The 21,260-nt window shown below is 31.1% G+C and overlaps 1 protein-coding gene across 4 annotated transcripts in view; it reads left to right on the top strand.

Moving 5' to 3' along the window:
• The window catches only part of Pns (DENN domain containing pinstripe), an 88,206-nt gene extending 69,863 nt beyond the window's left edge, over positions 1-18,343 (top strand). For 2 of the 4 annotated variants that reach the window (XM_076393756.1, XM_076393758.1), the window contains exons 4-20: positions 4,882-5,076; positions 8,731-9,202; positions 9,670-9,806; positions 9,906-10,093; positions 10,197-10,375; positions 10,454-10,665; positions 10,750-10,956; positions 11,482-11,656; positions 11,737-12,001; positions 12,772-12,879; positions 13,341-13,602; positions 13,748-14,015; positions 14,106-14,418; positions 14,567-14,743; positions 14,859-15,072; positions 15,146-15,362; positions 15,503-18,343. In XM_076393756.1, coding sequence (XP_076249871.1) covers positions 4,882-5,076; positions 8,731-9,202; positions 9,670-9,806; positions 9,906-10,093; positions 10,197-10,375; positions 10,454-10,665; positions 10,750-10,956; positions 11,482-11,656; positions 11,737-12,001; positions 12,772-12,879; positions 13,341-13,602; positions 13,748-14,015; positions 14,106-14,418; positions 14,567-14,743; positions 14,859-15,072; positions 15,146-15,335 — 3,562 coding nt within the window. In that variant the 3' untranslated portion in view covers positions 15,336-15,362; positions 15,503-18,343. Of the gene's footprint in view, positions 1-4,881; positions 5,077-8,730; positions 9,203-9,669; positions 9,807-9,905; positions 10,094-10,196; positions 10,376-10,453; positions 10,666-10,749; positions 10,957-11,481; positions 11,657-11,736; positions 12,002-12,102; positions 12,139-12,771; positions 12,880-13,340; positions 13,603-13,747; positions 14,016-14,105; positions 14,419-14,566; positions 14,744-14,858; positions 15,073-15,145; positions 15,363-15,502 lie in introns of all 4 variants that reach the window. The other 2 variants (XM_076393757.1, XM_076393759.1) reach the window with 2 other exon arrangements.
• Positions 18,344-21,260: the final 2,917 nt, after the last annotated feature.

Raw genomic sequence — 21,260 nt, forward strand, 5'->3', positions numbered from 1 at the left:
TACGTACCGAACATAAAAAATTTAAATTTCTTTTTCTTTTTTTATATATAACTCGGTTGAATTGCGTCTCGATAATGCAAAGCATTGTGGGAACTTCCCTAATCGAGCGTAATCTTGGCCTTTGAGTTTACGAAATTAAATATCCCTTTCGGCGGCGCGATCGACTTGTTAACGTAACGCATTCCTTCCTTGAAATCAACGTGGTCCTATTGCGCAGCGTATAGTCTCACCAAAGCGTAATCTTACAAATGCGTAGTATGAAATTAGGGATCATATTGTATACGCGGTGACACGTTCTGAATATAATTTTTCATTCGTCAAATATGTATAAATGAGATTCGGAATTTGACACTCTTAGTTAAGGTCATACTTTTACTAGTCTTGGTTATTGAAAATTTGGCAACGCATAAGCGTTGTGGGAAACCTTGTCAAATGAATATTTAAATTTAAAGAACACCCGTTAGACCACTGAGGGTCAGCTTCCTCGAATCTCTGTGGATGATGTTTAAACTCTTTCGGCTAATTGGTTATTGTAAAGCGATACACCGGATATATACAAAAGATTGTCATGAGTTGGGTGGGGCGTCGCGTGAGAAAATTTATGATGTGAAAGAGAGAATTGGAATGTTCACACATACACATTACTCAGCTTCTTTAACCTTAGAACTTGACCAATCACGGGCTCGGTATGGCCAAAAGCACGCTCTCATTAGCTAATGAAGCAGCGGCATAACCCTTCCATAATCGGAATGATTGATCCTGGATCCTTCCGAAGGCGTGATGCCGCTTCACTTGTCGACGTACAATCGCGAGGTGCGTGTCGTAAGTCCGCGATCTTCTAAAGATAGAGTTTTCTTCTAATTCTTAAAATCACTAAGTAGGAAGAAAAGGACTTAGGAAGTTCGTGTGAATTCAAAATTTGTTTGTTTGTTCTGTTGTTATAATTTGGTTTATATATACATATATATATATATATTATTTTCAATCTGTTCCATATAAAATAGCTGATTAATTAAGAATTAAATTCATAGTGTGTGTATGTGCGAATAAGTGTCTAATTCTTTCTTCCGTACAGGGTTAAGCAGTATCTAAAAAAATCCAAAGTGAGACGTCAAAATTATTTTTGAGGAGATTTCTCTATTTTTTTTCTTTTAAAAGGAAAAGAAATTCTACTGGTGAGTCTTTTAAATTAATATTGTTTCCTTCTTTCGTTTTGAAATTTTAAAATTAATCATTTTAGAACGAGTGGCAATAGTTCAGATAGTCTAAAGACTGTGGGAATTTCTCTGGTCTGAATTGTTCCACTATAAACGGGAGAATGAATGTCCGTTTGCACGTACTAATTTAGATATTTCTGTTCCTATACTCTTATACGTATATATATTTTTATATTATCTATTCACATATTTTTATATATATATATATATATATATTCATTTTTATACACGTTCTTATTGAAACATTTTATTATTCGATCTTTAATTAGATTCATCAATAAATACAATTTACGTATTTTATATTCTTTATTTTTAATTTTTTTCGGCCTTTATCCTGTTCGGATTTGAAATACAGCTGATCAAGGACCCGTATGGGACTGTAGCACCACCGATCCCTTTAACTACTCGAAATAATATCTCAAGTTTTATTTACTTTTAAATTCAAACCCTTCTCATCCTCTCTTACGTACATTAGAAACAAGAATCATATAAATGTTCGCGCTCGGGCGTCTCAACCCGCTCGGCGCGTAACAGTATATATAAGTCGTTACTTTTGAAAGTAGTACAAGTTAATTTTTTCATACTTCGAGATATTTAAGGGTTTGCGTTTGAATTAATTTAAAAATATTGGCAAACGTTAATCAATTCGGGTGGTGTTTTTAACACTATAAACCTGTTAAATTTTATTATACAATAATAATTATTAAAATTGTTAAAGAGAATAAATGAGTTTTTAGCTTGAAATGTACTTATACCACTTTCAATAATAACATATTATAAGAAATAAAAACAAGAGGAAATATAAGTTTATATTTTTATAGAGAGTGGCTTTACTGAAATGGATTTTTTAACGTAAAAAATAATAATTAAAATGAAGACATGTAAATACACGAATAATCAAGTTCATTAAGAATTAATAAGAATGTATTTTGTTTTTCAAAATCCTCCATTTCCCAAAAAAATTAAATAGGGATATCCGATCTTCCTCTGTAATACGATTCTTGCACACTTTCACACATTTGCAATCCTTATTTTCGAATTTCTTTGCAGGAGTAATATTTTCAGTTTTTGTATAATATTTTTCGCCTCTATTTCTTTTGGCTTTCTTAGTCTTCTGATCATTATTTTCATAATGTGATGGAAATTTAGTAACGTCGTCTTCATCAGTGGTTGAATCTGTTAATTCCAAAATTCTAATCCTCTTCTTAGTTTTCGTCTTCTTTTTCTAATATTCATGGGTCTTATTTCCATAATAAAAAAAACTCCAATATTTCCGCGAAAAAATTGATGACTCTTACTTACCAACATCACTATCAGACAAAATTAAGATATCGCCTTTTTGATAGGTACGTGAACTCATTGTAATAACTGTATGAAATATTATTTATCTAAAACTTTGATTATCTGCATTGATAACAATTATATTTAAATAATACTCATGCTGCAATCGATTAGTATAAGAAAGACAAACCAAACAGTAGGATTTGCGAAAGAATAACTAAACAAAATCAGTGAAATTACTTCTCACTTCATCATCATGGCAATAATACCGTTATCTTGTTTATGATGTTGTTTTTAAGGCACTAGCTAATATCTGCTAAAGGGCAGTGCATACTGAAGTCGTAATAATCAATAATAATTGCAATTAGAAAGTTGTTTTAACTATGATTATTAGAAATAGTCTTATTCCATTTAAAAAAAAAACATTTTTTGGATAACATTTTATAGCTAAACTTCTTTTCATTACTTTATCAAGAAATCATGCTCCATTGAATGTATGATTATGAATATAAAAGGAGGATATCTATATCTTACTAGAATTACTATTAACTTATTTTTTTCCAAAAGTGGACTTGTACCACTTTCACAAATAACGGCTCATATGTATAAAATAATGACAGAGGTCTTCGTACAATAATAAAAATATTTTATTTTAACACCTAGAGTATGAATTATATAGTTACATTATTATTGTGATAAGTGTGAAACAGATGTTTTTTCAAATACTTTATCCAAATATGCTTATTTTTATTTGTATTTAATTTTGTATAAAAATAAAACAATATATATTGCCCATAATTTATTTATTATAATGCGACTCTTAAAATTTGTGAGATCTTGCACCTCTTGAAGAGTAGGTCTGCCACTGTCCCCTTTTAACAAATCGAAAAAGGAAAATATTCGGGTAATTGAAAAGATCGTGCGTGGCTTCTGCCGCTTGCCGGCAACTTGAACAGTTGAATCTCAGCGTTTCAAGAGCGAGAGAGTTAGGGTCACATCTGCCTTCTCTCTCGACTTTTCTCAGCTCTCCGATGCCCCGAGCTCACGTATACGTGGCTCATGCAACAGTATGTATAGTGGAGGAGGAAATTTTCTAAGTCGCGTTCCCAACTCGGAATTATAGAGTGTCTCCATCTCGCCTTTATTAGACACCTTTATTAGACGCCTTTATTACCCTGTGAATAATAATACTATTTCTATAACGAACACTGTAACAGCAGATACCGACCTGGCAATCTCGAAAAGTCAAGTGACTACTCTACCTTTTTAAGATGATTCCAATTAATCGTAAGGCTGAGACTAATAGAGAAAAATCTAAGAAAATGTCAACCAAGAATTATGAAAATTTTAATGATTATTCTATTAAATGTTTAAAAAATTGTAATTTAACCAGGTGTATAGTAGATTAAATTTCTTACCTAGATTGTCTAAAATGGCTCTATGAAACATATATCACGTATTCTTTGTTATATACTATGTGTAGTAGCGAAAAAGAAGAATAGAAATAGGGAGAAGAAGATACGAAATAAATAAGGATACATTCGTGCAGCTAACCCCGAACCTTAGGGCGAGATGAATGTTTTTGAACGTTTTTAAAAAGCATATTATAATATCAAAATGAAGGTTTTATAATTTAATGCTATATTTTGTTAAAGAGATTTATCTAAGTAATTATATAAACTATACATGACTATATTTTCATTCATTTTTATTTAAAACTTTATAAACAGAAAATAAAATGTAGTAAGTTTGTCCCGGGATCATCTTAAAATTTCTCTAGATTTTAATAATGTGATCATATAATTTCATCTATTTTCTAATAATTTTCTAGTTCTTGTTACAAACAATAAGTAATAGTAAACCAATAACTGATGCCATTGAAATAGGAAATCCATGTTTAGTCTGAGAGAATTTTAGAGTAAGAAGTCTACAAGCCTACAACATCATGATCCATTTGTTGAAAATATCCTGAATACTACTTCTTTGAAAATCAAGTACTTTTAAGAATTAATCAGTCTGTAAAAGAATTAAAAATTAACTGGCAATTAGTATTAACATGCTGAAAAAGGTGGGTGAGTTAAACTCAAGCTATAGATCTAATCAAACTTTTTTTTATAAATAATGCCCTATATGCGACATTATGCGAGGTGCTCTATTCTAATTTATTAATGCAAATATTTCGGAGGAGATGCCAGGTGAAAGAATCTACTTATAGAATGTTTCAGCGATTTAACGAAGATCATACTATATAAATAGAAGTTTGATAAGTAGCAATGTTAAGATTACAGTACTTGTATTCAATTATACTTTTAAGTCATGTAGAAGAACTGTACATAGAAAATGTCTTTTGAGTTTAAAAGTTTAGTAGACAATACATTTTCAGGGGAAGGAAAGGCCAAGATGGACACAACACGCGATCGTTGCCTCGGCATTTCAAACTATCAGCACATTCACCAGGTGCAGCATTACGCTACTACGACTCTACCAAAGACAAGTTGCTAGTGACTAAATCGATATCCTTGCTGTGCCAGCAGCCTTACCTTCATGCGGCGAGAACGTTCCTCACTAATCTCTACAAGTAAGTGAAGTTCTAGATTCTAGATTCTCATCTCAACGACGTGTTGACGCGTCGTCATTTAGTTTGGGAAAATCGAAGTTTCTCCAGGAAGGTTTTCTTGCAGAAGAACTTCTACCTATCTTAAGATAAATGGAGAGTGTCAGTTGTGTTAAACTTTCTATTACATGTTAAAAGGAGTCACTTTTCTGACATTTTAGGTCTTAAGATCTTTGAATATTCAAAATTTTACTGTATTTTAATTTAGTTTTAAAACGAGACTGCCTTATAACATACAGTAAAAGTAGCTTCCAAGTGCAAAGTTAACGTTCTAAAAGACTTAGAACTTTTAATAAAGTTAAAATAACTAATTAAGATGTTGTGATATATGAAATAGTAAATTGTATTTTAAATAATTTACAATAATTTTAGTGCATGTTGTAATAAGGTAAGTGGCATCATTTTCGCCAGTGCTCTCAAATTCGCCACCCATGAAAAATTCATTAATTCATAATTATAATCACAAATTAACGCTTGTATAAAAGCTCTCTATTTAGTAAGACTTGTCGAGTCTTGTATGTAAATTTAGTACTAGGGCAGACAATTCTTTCGACCAACTTGACAACCATTTTCGCTATGATATGACAAAATTGCGTACCCTAAGTATGGCAATTCCACCAGTTGCAGCTTTTTACTAATTTATTATTATAATTTTCTAAATTATAATTAAAAATCCTTTTTATAGATAATAATTTATTGTAGGTGTCAGATAAGACCCTAACTTTATTAAACATTCAATAATTTTACTATATTATGTATTTAGAAATATTACACAATGTTTTAAACATTAGCATGACGAAATTGGGGTCACCTACCTTATTTAATTTTCAAAGTGTACTAATTTAAGTTACTTGGTTTTTTTGTTTTAAGTTAATATTCTATTATGTATTATCAGTGTCATCAATTTCTTATTCAGTTGCACAAGAATTGACTTTGTAAACTTTTTTATGAACTAAATTCAATACTTTTATCCTTATTTCTGTTAAGGTAAATGTCCCAATATCCTGACACTTAGACCTCTTTAACACGGTGTTTCAGAAATCGCGGTTCATGTATAATGTATGCGATTCACGTCTGACGATTCTTTCATATACTGATTCCTAGATCGCGATTCACGTCTATGGTTTTGTTTATTTTCCCAATTGCAAATTACGAAGACAGTTACATGATTTCAACATGATCGCGCATTTTCCAAGCTTTTCTGATAACTTAAAAAAAAAATGTTTCGACCAAAAGTTAGTTTTGAATGGTCTACAAATTACGATATTAAAAATATCACGCGTGCGTGCGTGTGTATGTATGTTGGCGTATATTTGACTGTATATCTCTGAACTAGGTTCTCGGAATTTTACTAAATTCGGTATGGTGGTTTCTGTATATGAAACATTGATGCCATTAAAATTGCAAAAAATTTGGTCATGGAGGGGTTTACCAAATCACGTGTGTTTTGCTGGCGTCTATTTCGCTGTATATCTCTGAACTGGATGATGGGAATTTTATAAAATTTATTGTGCTATTTTTTGTATATGAGCCATTGATGTCATTAGAGTTGCACAAGATTTGATCAATGCGATGTAGAAGTTTACCTGAACATGTGTGTGTTTGTCACAAATTTTTATGAATAAATAATTTTAATGCAATAGATTTTTCTTTTTGCAATAAGGGATACTATAGAAAATATTATATCATAGTTTTATATGCTATTGCTCCTTTAGTTAAACTACAATTCCAGCAAAAAGATATTTTGTACGAAAATATTCAGCAAAAAGATTCTTCTCAAACTCTCCACCCAGCCACAAATAAAAACAATTTTCTGACAGTAAGTTAACCGCTCAATGTGGGGGAATTAACGCACCGGGTTAAACATTTTTTTAAATGGGATCATGTACTTTTGATTTTATATGGTTGTAACTGTTGTGACCTTGGATTCAAATTACATATCCTGTATGTATAATTTCGTAGTAAAGGAATTCCTGATAAAGGAATCGTGGATTTGTTTTTCGCTTGTAATATACTTGTTGACTCTTGTTCATAATGCACAGCTTTATTGACCAGAGACTTTTCTGAGAAAATGGACAAAATTGAACTTGACGAAAGGGAACAGAAAATATTGAATTCATCCGATTAATAGCATAAGAAAATAAAAGGGAACTTTCCATGTATTATTTGAAAAACTTCAAAGAGATTTTAATAAATTCCTTAATTATTTCCGCATACCTAGTGCATTATTTGAAGAATATCTTAATAACATATAACATTCAATAATAAAGAACGTAACAAATTGTATGCGTGCCAGTATATCACCAGGAGAGAGATTATTGATAACATTGAGATACAAATATGAAGTAGTCGATCAAAATGTATGTATGTACGTATTTATATTTCTGCCTACTCTACAAATATGCCATAATTTTAACAGTTAATAAACATGTTCAAGTAATTATAACATTCTCAAGTAATAGACATGCTCTGACATAGAATTTTTATGGGTCAAGAAATAGATATTATTATGGTAAAATATATGGTATATAGGTAAAATAATAAATAAGAACAACAGTAATGTATTTAATTCTTTCTACATCTGATTTTTTCGCACACATATATTGAAAAAATGAACTTTGCCAGTTTTTTCAAATCTACACTAATATTTTTTCCTTTATTTCGTCATTCGTATCGATTTTTGAAGAAAACTGCTGCTAGCGGGTAAACTGATCGAGGATAGACAACATTCGTATCGCGATTCTGTTTTTCACGAAAATCGTCGTGTGAATGTTTTCATTGAATTACGTATATGGTCGGTATACATCGTACGTGAATCGCGATTCACGAATTGCCGTGTAAAAGAGTTTGTTAAATATCCTAGTAAGTGTGCAATCTAAGAATGTATGTAGGTACCGATACCTGAATTATAATGTCCCAGTAGCTGCATATATTTCTTTATGGTACTATTTCTTCTTTTTAATTTGATTAAAATTTAAGCTTAAAATTAAACAAAATTAGTGTTTGTGTTCAAATTTACCTTAAATTTCTTTTTACTTTTAATTTCTGACTAAATATAGTTTCTGAAGACATCTCCATTTACTATTCATGTTTTCTCACGAGAAGTACCCTGGAAAACATTAGGGACAATGCATTTCAGGGGACTTCTCGTGGGACGCGAATAATACTAGAAATATAAATGCAGGTATAAGAAACACAAAGTTAGTAATAATTATAGTAATGTTGTGATTTTCAGAAACATTGTTTTTTAATACATTGTTGACCGGCAATTTTACTGAAAATTTATCTTATGTCACCGGCTGTTATTTCGTAATTGGATGTGGAAATAAAACAATATAAATAAACTTTAATAAATTTAATAAATTAATCAATAAAGCGCATCACGAGTTAACTCGTAACCGGTCAACAATGTGTTAATAGTATAGTATATAGTAAGTTACGTATAGTAATTTCAAATCTTATGCTTTGATACTGATCCTGAACTTACAATTGACTTTACATTTGAATTTCTTCCTAATAAGATTTCCACTAATGATTCCACCTCTTATGCTTTAATAGTTTACATATATCATGATACTTCTTGCAATAAGCAATAAATGTCAAATTCCTTTTTTTCAGGTGTGTTCCTAGACATCCAGGACCTGGTCTTAGCTTAGAGTCTTACGTGTACAATCTTCTTTACAACGTACCGGTACCATTACCCGGGAAATCATTGAAGTTCTTCGTTCCCAACGATGAGCCAGCTAAGTCACCATTGGAACTGGTCATACATCAGCCGACATCATCGCAGGAACTACCGATGTTAGATTATCCTCTAAAGGACATGTTCACATGGCTCGGTGCTGATTGTGTGATTCAATTATTCACGTGTGTGTTACTAGAAAACCAAGTGTTGCTTAGAAGTTCGGACTTCCACAAATTGATGGTGGTATCCGAATGTATAACGGCTCTTTTGTTTCCATTTTCCTGGCAACACGTATATGTTCCAATATTGCCCGCCAGTTTACATCACTTCTTGGACGCGCCGGTTCCGTTCATAATGGGTTTACATGCTCAGAACGAAGGCGGTGTACTGAAAATTGCTAGTGAAGTGAGTACTCGCATTTATTCATGATATTGGAATTTTTATGGCGTTTAATTATATTATTGTTATTTTATGTTCCTAATTGACGTTAGTTTACCAAATATAGTAGCATCTGGTTATAAGTTTTTGTATGCGAATTATGAAAATAAGATGAAAATTCATCACATTCTCACTTTCTTACAATGACAAATTTAAGTTTTAATGATATTTGAGATTTAAAAGATGATTACACGTAAATTAAAATAGAATCATTGAGATAGATAGAGATTGATTTTTTTATGTAAAAAATACATGAGGAACCTATTAAGAAAATTAGGATTTGTAAGCAAATATTCTAAAATAATTCCTTCTAATATCAATTTGGTAAAACAGTATTATGTTTCCAAAGAAATGTAATTATTATACTGTTGAAGTGTAATTAATGGACTGTAAGGTGATGAATCAAATGTTTATGTTCTGGTTTTAATTTTCAGGCGAATCTTTGTTATGTAGATATAGATAAACAAAGTAGCCAATTTCCAGAAGAGTTACCCGTGTTTCCTCATAAAATGCAATTTATTGCTGAAATTAAAGCTCTCCTAAATAAGTACAAAGTACCGCATACGGGAAAGTAAGTTGGAAATTACTTGTCCTGAATTATGTCCTTTTTTATATCAATTCTTCTCATTTAATATTCTAAAGTAATATTTCAAATTGAAATATTTTACAGGACTGATAACATGATCATAAATCATTACAATGGTGACATCATGACTAGTAGTTTGACACTTCCTGGTTCTGGGTTTCACCTTCCTCGTAGAAAACATTCGTTACATGATATTCTTGATTGGGATCGACCAGAACCGACTCCCCAGTCTGATAATTTACAGAGAATAGTAGATATTGTCAAAAGAACAGGTAAGACAAATTTAATATAGTATAAGTATTATACGAAAATGTATGTAACATAAGTAGATTTTAAAATAATTTAAATGTTTATACATTGATTATTTTGTTACAGGAGTAAATGTAGATGATATTGATTCAATAGAAGATAATAATATGAAGGAACGAATACTCGCACCGCAAGAAGAGTATCAAGAAACGCTTATGTTTAATAATGCCATTAGGGAGATTTTTCTGAATCGTTTTGTACAGATCTTTTCTAGTTATGAACATTTTGTTATACAGCCAAGTCAGGTAAGGTACAAGATTTGTATTATATAATTTCTGCAATATAATTAGATTAAATTCATAGAAATATTGTGTGTATTTTAGGAGAAAGATGAGTGGTTGAGTAACAGGGATAGCATGCATGTTTTTGATAAAGCTACATTTTTATCTGATCAACCCACACAACATTTGCCATTTCTGTCGAGATTTTTAGAAACGCAAATGTTTGCCTCTTTAGTCGACAGCAAAGTTATGTCAACATGGAGTGAACTCGATTTTAATATACGTGTTTTCGATCAAAGAATTTCTCTGTTAAAGTAAGTGCAATAAGACAGAAGATCCATTATTTCGATTTCTGTTACATTATTTATAATGCAATCGTTCATTTTCGTTTATTATAGAAAAAAGGTCGGTGAAGCTATTGTGCGTTCAACGCGCTACGAACCTTGTACAAATGTAGAAGACTCACAAAAGGTGTTGGAACAAAGATTAACAAACGTGGACTTTGAAACGAATCCACCTACTGAGATTCTTCCACACAGAGCAGCATATTTCCGAAGTTTTCCTCTGTTAGATACCGTGGCGTTAAATAAGGAGCCAGCTCAAAGGTATATAGTACAGTACATATTATATTATACAAAAATTAATTTTTTACACATTAAATTGATACTATATTAACATTTATTGTCTCATTTCCTGCTTTACGTGTAGCATACTTCGGTAAGAATTTCTAAAGTTGTACAATATCTATGCATGTACAGATATTTTGCATTGTAATAAAAATATCACGAGTAAAAATTTGTCTATTTGCACTTATTTGTCTTTTTGTTTAGTATTTTTAGAGTATTTTAGATGTAACTTAAGTTTAGTCTAATGAATTAAGGTTCTTCTATTTGCTTGAAAAATTAATAGATCCAAATAATACCGAAAAACATTTTTGTTATATTTTAAAAAATAGTTTATTTAACATGTACAATTTATATATTGCATTTTGTTTAATGAAGTATTCTCAACTGTATTGATTTATAATTATTTTTGTAGAATTAAGTTTATTTATGTATGTATAAATAATTAATTGTGTATAACTAATTTTCCTCAAAACAGAGTGTGATTTGATCATTTATTTGCAACAGCAGTCGGAGAGGACAAACTCAGTGGAAGTACAAAATGAAATCCATGGAGGCAAATGGAAAACCACCAGCACCTCAAGAAACTCAATCGCCTCGACCTCAAACTAAGCTATCTGCAGACATGAGTCCAGCGTTAATAGCGCAAGCTAATTGGACCTTCGTTGAAAAATTGCTCAAGGTATTATTGTAAAATAAAAAAATGAGTGAAGGGGAAGTTACTTAACAAAGAATATTGAATTTTCATTTTCGTTCGTTAAGGATTGCAAGTCAAAGACAAAAAGGATGTTAGTTGAAAAAATGGGTTCTGAAGCAGTTGCGTTAGGTCATGGAGGTGAATCGTTATCAGACGTTGAAGAGAATACGCTGGTTGCCAGTTTATGCGATCTTTTGGAACGAGTTTGGAGTCATGGATTGCAAAACAAGCAAGGGAAAAGTGCTCTTTGGTCTCATCTTACCATGTATCAAGAATTAGAAGAGTGTAACGACGCAACTAAATCCATTGATTCCGATTTTCTCTCTCCTGGTAAGTTAAAATGTATTTCTGTATTTTCATGCTTTTCACATTAATATCATTTTCGACATCATCGTGATAATCATTCAATTCTACCACGTTTGGAAATGCAGCGCTAGCGTGGTGTGTGCTGCGGAAACGACTCGATTGTACGTGTCTTATTTTATTTAAGATAGAGTGTTAAAAGTAGAGATTAGTTTCTCATACGTAGATACTCTGCACTGTATTAGTTGTAAGTGATCTATTATTTATAAAAAATTATTTAACCACTTTACATGTTTTTTGCTGAAGCTGCACATCGTATATTAACAGATATATTTAATCCCTATCTTAAAACAAAATTATAGTTATTTCAATGCACTATTTTCTTTGATGAAATACGTTCTATAAAATATTTCGTATGAGAGTGATACAGTGAAAAATGTTTTCTTTTGTTAAAATTTATTTCTTCAATTTGATTTCATCATTACTATCATTTCACTTTTCATTATATTTTCTCCCATTCCACATTTTTTAATAATATTGTTTATAAGCAACGATGATGTAACTTAACAAAACTATTAAAAAGCAGAAAAAAATTGTTATAAAAAAATAATAATTTGTGTTGAATTAACATCTTGACCAACAACTGGAAGTTTAATTATCCTTTTCAGGAAGACTACGAAATAATACTATAACGTTTAATGTAAAATCGTTTGTTAAGTTGCATTTTCGTTTTGATTACTGAATCATATTTTTTTCAGTTATTTTTTATTTGTATTTCATTTTCTTTTCGCAAATAGATAAGAAATCGCCAAATAAGTTGTTTGGATTCCCAGACCGTTTAATTTCGTCCTTAAAGAGCAGAAATATTTTTGAAATTGCTTCTTATATCAAGGAAAATTTTAATGGTAAGCCTTAATATTGGCTTGCCACGATTGATATTAATTTAACTTTCGTCTTAGTATTATTTTTGTAATTGAATTGCTTTTTTACTTTGGTAATCATAATTCAATTGCATGACCATATTCTTTATTTGAAGAATATTTTATATTATTTATACTATATTGTACAATACATTCGAAGTTTGACATTTTGTTTCTAATATTGTTTTTTTTTGTAAGATATATACATATATGCGTCAACGGAAACAATTTTAAAGTGTGTATAATGAGCATGGAATTGTAATATGTTATGAAAAAAATACATATTTCATATATGGAATGCATTTATTTTGTCTTTGTCTAAAGCATGACTGCAATTTGCATGAATATCCAAAGATATTTTTGTACTGTGTGAAAACTAGGAAACTATTTTATTTCTAATATTCTATTCTACTCTAATTTGTGTCTCTTTTGACAAACAATGACAGATTTATCAAACCTGGCATTGGAGACTGATGTTTCACCCACACGAGGGACAGACAAACATAAATCTCCTGGAGATAGAAAGATTGGACCAGAACATCTAAGGCCTTTACCTGACTCGTTAATTTTTGATATTCGCAATGTGCAAGCCATGACTGATATTAAAACGCATATTGGATATGCCAGAGCTTGGGTTCGATTGGCACTAGAAAAAAAACTTCTTTCTCGTCATTTAAAAACATTGTTGTCACACACCGCATTATTAAGGTAATTTAAAAGACATTATTCAATACTATCAATTCATTTAAAGCATATTCCCTTCTTTTATCTAATTTTATAATTATTTAAATGTTTCGATTCAACTGTAAATTAAAGTAGGAGACGGAAAGATAATAACTTTGTAACTTTTTAGGAGTCAGTATAAGCGATCAGCATTTTTACGTTGCGAAGAAGAGAAGGAACAGTTCTTGTATCATCTTTTGACACTGAACGCAGTTGATTATTTCTGCTTCACTAATAATTACCCGACGACGAAATTACCGTATAGGGTCGTCATCTTTCCTAGTCGAAAAGCAAGTGCAGCTACTACGTCAGCGAATAGCTGGATCGCTATTTCTGGTACTTTATGTGAAACAAATCCAGTTCCCATACCCAAAGGAGCGCTAGAATTTGTATTTCTTGTACGTCATTATTCAATTCGTGTTAAAAGTAGGAACCTACTTTTTGCTTGAATGGATATTTGTTTATTTGTAAAAATATTTTTATTATAGCACAACAATTTAGGTGTGCTCTCTACACTACGCATAGGACACGATAATACAGGTCTTTCACCCAAATGGATGGTAGAACATGTTGTGGTGAGAAATGAAGTTACAGGACATACATTCAAATTTCCTTGTGGAAGATGGCTTGGTAGAGGTATCGATGATGGATCCACTGAAAGATTATTAGTTGGTGCTTTAGTACCTCGTAGTATCGATAGCGAAGAACTGGTTGAATCATGTTCAACACCACCAAGATGTAGATCCCCTAGTATACCTAGACGTCCAATATTATCTCAGGTTGAGCTGCAGCATATGTTGGGTAACTATTAACAAACCATTTTTAATTTTTAAATAATTATCAAAACTTCTTTTTAACTTATATGCAGTATGTTATAAGTCTGTAAAGTTTCGATAATTGAAGATGAAAAATATTTATAATGTAATTAAAATTATATTGCTTTTCATAGGTGAATCTGTAAACGCAATTGTGAAATTTCACTATAGAAGGGAATGCCAAGACGGCTCTCTAACAGCTTTACTTTGCGGAGAAGGTGGTCTTGTGCCATCGTTAGAACAAATATTTCTATTCGGATTCAAAAATCAGAGGATATTTGGAAAGAACTTTTACGTTTGGGATTATCTGTGTAAGTTACTATTGATAATTATAAAATCTCTACTTCAAAGATTATTCTTATATTAATAAAATATATGAATAATAATACTATTCAAAATGGTAATGCTATTTTAAAATTTTTCTAGTACGCGTAAAAGAAAATTTTGAAATGTCTTTATTGGAACAAATGAACGAATATTCACAGAGATTAAACAGGGATAGGAGAGCTCGAACTGAAAATAATCTGAAAAGGTTTGCAACTTTAAGATGTTACTGTCATCTTATTGATCAAATAAACATGTTCAGTCAAACGCTTGGTAAAGATGGGAAGTTTCAGTTATTCGTCTGCTTGGCAGCAAGGTAAATTTGTAATTTTATGTTAAACATTTGTTAGCCGCATTTCTATTGACCTAGTTGTTAATTTATGTTTCAGGGAGCAGCTTCTTCATTCGATGTTGCGACCAATGAGTGAAGCACGTTCCACTGCAGAAATGTACGAAGAAAATTCATTCTTAAGAAATTCTACATTATTAAATTTCCTCATACACATTCTTGAACCATTGAGCGAGTTTCACATTGTCCTTGAAAAGAGTTTGACTCACGGAATATCAAGTATATGTTAGTTTACTAAAAACCTTTTGCTTATTTAGGTAAGATGTGTTTAAATATTACTAATATTTTTAAATATCAAGTTATATGGAATATATTCTTTACAAGTGATTCATAATGTTCAGAATAATTTTTTATTTAAACAATTTAAAAATAACTTCTTGATGTCTTCTGTTCATAGGATATGTTTCCTTGAAGCAGCACAATTTACCAAATTCTAAATGATACAAAGGGAAAAAAGCGTTATATTGAAGAAATGAACTTTCTAAAACCTACTATTAAGAAACTCAGAGGAATTTAATAATTCAAATGAAGACTGTTACTGGAACTGTAAAATAGTCGTTTTTAGATGACAAATTGTTTGACGAAAAGTTGATACATGAGTGATAATGGAAACATAGATCTTGTCCTGTTCGAAAAGCTTATAATATTAATGATAACGAGAGTCCAAAGCAAAGATATATTTAATTTTGCCCATCTTGCCGTAGATATTAATAGTAAGCAAAGTTTGTTGAAACTGACGAATCGTGTACCAAAGATGTGATCCTATTAGTTATTACTATTAGTATTATTAATATCGTCATTGTCACTAAAGATTTACTTTTTTTTAACAATCTTTGTTATAAATAAACAAATAAGAAGCGTGAAAAACAACGTGTAATCGCAATAATTATTTAGGTCTTAGGTGAAACAAATATTGTTTTCACATATTTTATTGTCAACTGTATTATTTGATCAGGGAATTTGAAAAAATAATATTTTTCTTACAGAGAATGCTTCACCTTAAATTATGAGTAATTTCATACATTATATTGAATGTAAGTAATGATTGAATGATTGTTTAGTCTTTCTTATTTTTAGCTTCTATACGTTGTTTACTCACACTTCTGCGGACAAATACTACATCGTTGCGTAATACTCCTTTTTTACAAAATTGTACATAATAATCTGGGGTTTTTATTTTTGATAGTTAGAGTATACGTAATGATAACTTTAAGTTTTAGCGTTCCATTAGAAGGGCGTTTTTTTACGCTGTGTGCTGTACGTTACGCTTTCTTCAATTTCTATAGTCTACTACTTCGCGATTATGCAATTAATATGCACATAAAGATAAATATATTAAGTTACTACTTTCACTTTTAAGTATTTATACACTTGTATTTACTGGAACCTTTCCTAATGTTCATTTATCACTTTGATTGAGAGACTTCTCCAATTGTATACTGTAAAACGCTGAACGCTTCTAAAATCAAATTATACATTTTTCGGTTTAAAATATTTTTTCTTGCTGCAACAGCATTGGTTATATGAGAAATACTTTCGCATCATTAAATAAATAAAACGTAACATTTTTATATTAAAATTTGTAAAACGCAATTATGTTATATTCTTTTATATTCTGTTTTTTGAAATACATAATTTATATTTCGACTAGCAAAATGTAACGTACAATACAGGTTGTAAAAAACGTTCGTTTAACTTAGCATTCACATATAAGTGGAAGCTATAAACAATACACGAAGCTTTGAATTTTCTGTGTAGATGAAAACTACAGCTAGCTCTGCATAATTAATGCGGTGTCTACAGTGTAGAATTTTTGTATAGTTTTAAAAGTCTAACTGATGTACTATAGTTTAAATTAAAATTGAAACACTGAAACGCATTTCGAGAAATACTCATGCATACACTAAAAAAAATGGACCAAAAAACTCAAATCATTTACTACATGATTCAAGGCATTACAGTCAGATTTTAATCTACAAGATAGTGGTACTGATTGTCTTTTTCAAAGTTTTAATGTACTTCGTGATTGAAGTAGACCGATAATACTACTAATGTTCTAAAATAGTAGCTTGTCAGACTACAATTTTACCGCTAGCATTTTACAAACACTTAATGAGGCGTTCCATAAAATAGAAATCGTTCTATCGTCGTAACTTCGATTCTTGTATTATCCCTCTTTCTTTGTAAGATACGTGTGAATAATACTTCTATCAAATTGAATGATTAGATTCGTCATTTATGTTAGTTTAGCTTTTGATCACTTTTATTAATGAAGTGTTCACACGTGTCCATTGTATGTATTCATTGTATTCATACCAAATATTTCATCTCGAATCGCGAAAATCCGTGTCTCGATATAAAATTTCAACTTAAATTTCTATCGATACATTGTTCATTTATCAACAATGTACTCCAGCTCATTTTGTACGAGCAACATAAAATACTCTATTTTAATTTTAGTGTTTATAGTAGTTTCTATCTACTTTAAACTTTATTCCTTTAATTCATAGAACATAAACCATTTATATGGCTTATTGTTGAATGCAGAGTAATATTCAATGTTTTATTCACCAAAATTTGATAGAAAAACAATGTGTTAACATAAGGGAGGGTAAGCAGAAACTTTGTTGATTTATTTTTATTAACATTTTACTAAACTCCGGTGTTTCTATTGAAAATTTTATTGTTGAATAATTACGTTACTGTATATTGCCAATGAAGGTACATAATGAAATACACGCACAATGATTTACTTAATTTTTGTTTAAGAAAAATGAAGCATTGTGCGTCGATTATTTTTCCTAAATGGATTATTGTATATTTCACCATTATATTTTTTTAAAAAAGCAAACCAAGAAATATTATTTTAGACGTGGATAATTGTGATTATTCTAGACTGAACAGGAAAACATTGCATTTTAGTTTGTTTTATACTTTGTACGAGTCCTTCATAATGTTGAGGTCAGATATAATTTTAATCAGTTCATTTATCTGTTTTTGGTAATTATTATATCCCACCAACAATAACAGATGACTTTAAATAATGAATTTTATTTATTTACAATTAGTTAAACAAAGTTTAAATTAGTAACCATATAAAATATATAACTTTCTGTATAATTTCATGATATTTATAAGAAAAGTAATTCTAAGATTGTGACATTATTAATGAAACAAACATGTAATAGTACCTCCTTTTACGAAATTTAATTTGTGCAAGATTAAAAATTAATCAACATATGATATATCTGCCAACAAGAGGCATAATACTATAAAAAAATTAAATAAATAATGTTTATAAAGTCAGAAATATTACATTGTATTCAGAATATTCAATTGAATAGTTTGTGTGACTTTTCATTAAAAGTTAGGAATCATATTCATTTGATTATCATTTATTAATAACTGTCATTTTATGAAGATTGTACATAAATGAAAAATTACAAAGCTTGATGTAACGTATAGAATCTTTTTCAAAGGCAACCATCATATAATTGTATATATATGACCCATAAAACAAAATACAATAATATTGTACAGTAAAATAAAGGAATATTAAAAAAGTACAAGTTTCATTCATAATTTATTATGATTTTCATTATTAGTTACAGATATTTGTTTATAAATTTTTATTCTAGCTTTTCTATAAAAATGTATCTTCCTTTCGTATTCTTTTAACTTTAAAACACTTTTTCAGGGGATTTTTAAAATCCTTTTATTCAAGAATCTTGAAATCGATGTTACTAAGTGAATTTTGTTCATAATGATATAAAAATTGTTGTTGTATTAAACTTACACCACTTACTGAACGAAAGAATATAATTTATTCTTTTACAATTACTCATACACAAAAACGTGGTATTCGGGCTCGAGACCGTACAGCACTTTCCTTCATTCGCGCACGCTGCACACGCTACTTCCGCCGTGCTCATCCTGCGCCATCTTCATGGCAGAATGGCAGAGTAGCGGAATGTTTGAATTATACTTTCATATATTGAACTCAGTTTTTCCCACATCTCGTGTGCTGTTGTACAGGTCATTAGATGCATTACAATCTCTTTATTCACCGTCATAACTAATATCTTTTGCGCAATTGCATCTTTGGTTGCCCATTGTTCATTTCTGTTCGCTACATCTGTCTCATTTATTGTTATATCATAGTTTTGACTTGCTTTTAACAATATGCTCACCTGAAATTTCCACACTTGATAGTTCTCGCTGTTAGTTAACTTTTCCACCTGTTGCAATTCTTCTGTCGAAGCTGCTTTTGCCATTTTTTTTTTTTTTTTTTTTTTGCTAACACGTGCACGTATGATTATTTTAGGTTATTTACGCAGTTCTTTTTATTTTCTGTAGCTGAACAGATTTTTTTATGCAACACTGGGCCCATAACCTGTTGTTGTATTAAACTTACACCACTTACTGAACGAAAGAATATAATTTATTCTTTTACATTGACTCATACACAAAAACGTGGTACTCGGGCTCGAGACCGTACAGCACCTTCCTTCATTCGCGCACGCTGCACACGCTACTTCCGCCGTGCTCATCCTGCGCCATCTTCATGGCAGAATGGCAGAGTGGCGGAATGTTTGAATTATACTTCTTTTTCTTCTCAACAAAAATATATAGTAAATATATAGTAAATTATGTAGCAGATATAGTTCTGATCACAATCTAAAAGATAGAGCCTTCCCGGTGAGAGTAAACATTCGTCAGCCATATTTTGAATTATGGGATTTACGCGCTTCAATTAAGCGCGTGTTGTCCTCATAACCTCTCCAATGGTAAGGAGCTAACGTGCTCAAGCAAGTTCGTTAAGATTTAAGCAGTAACATCTTTTATTACACAGTCTTTAATAGATAAAATTCATGACAACCGATTCGGTATCCTATGGTACGAGAAACATGCGGTTTTGACAAAGCAGAAATGGCGATACATCTTTTTCGAAAGTTTCCTACGCATTGAACTTCGTCAACATGCAGTTTTTATAGCTCTTAACAATACACGTGGACATGTTTATTGGAATTTCGGACCTATCAACAACTTATATTTCTATAACAATTTGCTTATCCAATTTCTATTTGTATAACAATTTTGTTGAACACTCAAATGTAGTACTTTCATTTTAAATTTAACATTACTTATGTTATTTCCAAAATGTAAAAATCCTAAATATAAATATGTAAAAATATGAAAATATAACAAGGCTATGACAAGATACAATAAAACTCGCAGGAAATTATGCTCACAATTCGCAGTTACTCAATAACGTGCAACTAATAAATGTTTCAAATTCATGCAGTCCGCTGCGCCTGCGCAATAGTGTACTTTTAATACCACGAATCTATACATATGCACGCGTTTAGGTAATTTATGGCTTTATTGCTTTGGTTTCGAAGGAGACATGATCTCGGAGTGTCCGAACAAGGAAGGTCTGAGGTGCTTAAACTACGTGGGGGCTACAAGGAGCTTCTTTGGAAAAATTCTACTCTACCATAAACCATTTCGACGGTCGATGACCAGAATCGGTACAGTGACCCAGTGACACAGATTTACAAACTACAAATCATTTCTCTTGTTGCATTGCTTTTTCGTTTATACGTTATGCAAATATTTTCATATTAATGCTATTTCCTTCGACGGATGCCGACTTTCTTGTTCGGAGTACAACCGTAGCGCCCAGCGTGTACCCAACGCTACCGCAGTCGCTCGGACGGCAAACTCGCGCTCTCATTGGCCAGTGTTTTTCATTAATAACTCGTTAACGAAGCCTCATCTTACATTTTCGCTAAGGAAAAAGTTATTTCAAATCACCCCCTGAATCACCCCTTTTAAGGAACTGCGACATTTTTGTTACACCCTGTAGAGCAGTGATGCTCCAGTGTCGCGGTAGTTTCAAGGCTGACTCCAGCAGCAGAGTGGGGAGCGTCGAAATAGTATGCGCGGTGCGCTTGTATTCGAAGTCCAACATTGTAGTTAAATATGAAGATGCAACCTGTTCGGTCACAATAATGCTAACCATACCGGTACAAACTATTTGATAACCACCGCCAAATTGATTGTTTATTAAAAACATAATCCACAGTCGTCCTTTCCACACAATTCTTTTTTCATCCGAATTAAAAGCATTAATTTTCGATTTCTCAGTAGGA

Source organism: Calliopsis andreniformis, chromosome 3 (assembly GCF_051401765.1).
Source record: "Calliopsis andreniformis isolate RMS-2024a chromosome 3, iyCalAndr_principal, whole genome shotgun sequence".
Taxonomy (NCBI): domain Eukaryota; kingdom Metazoa; phylum Arthropoda; class Insecta; order Hymenoptera; family Andrenidae; genus Calliopsis; species Calliopsis andreniformis.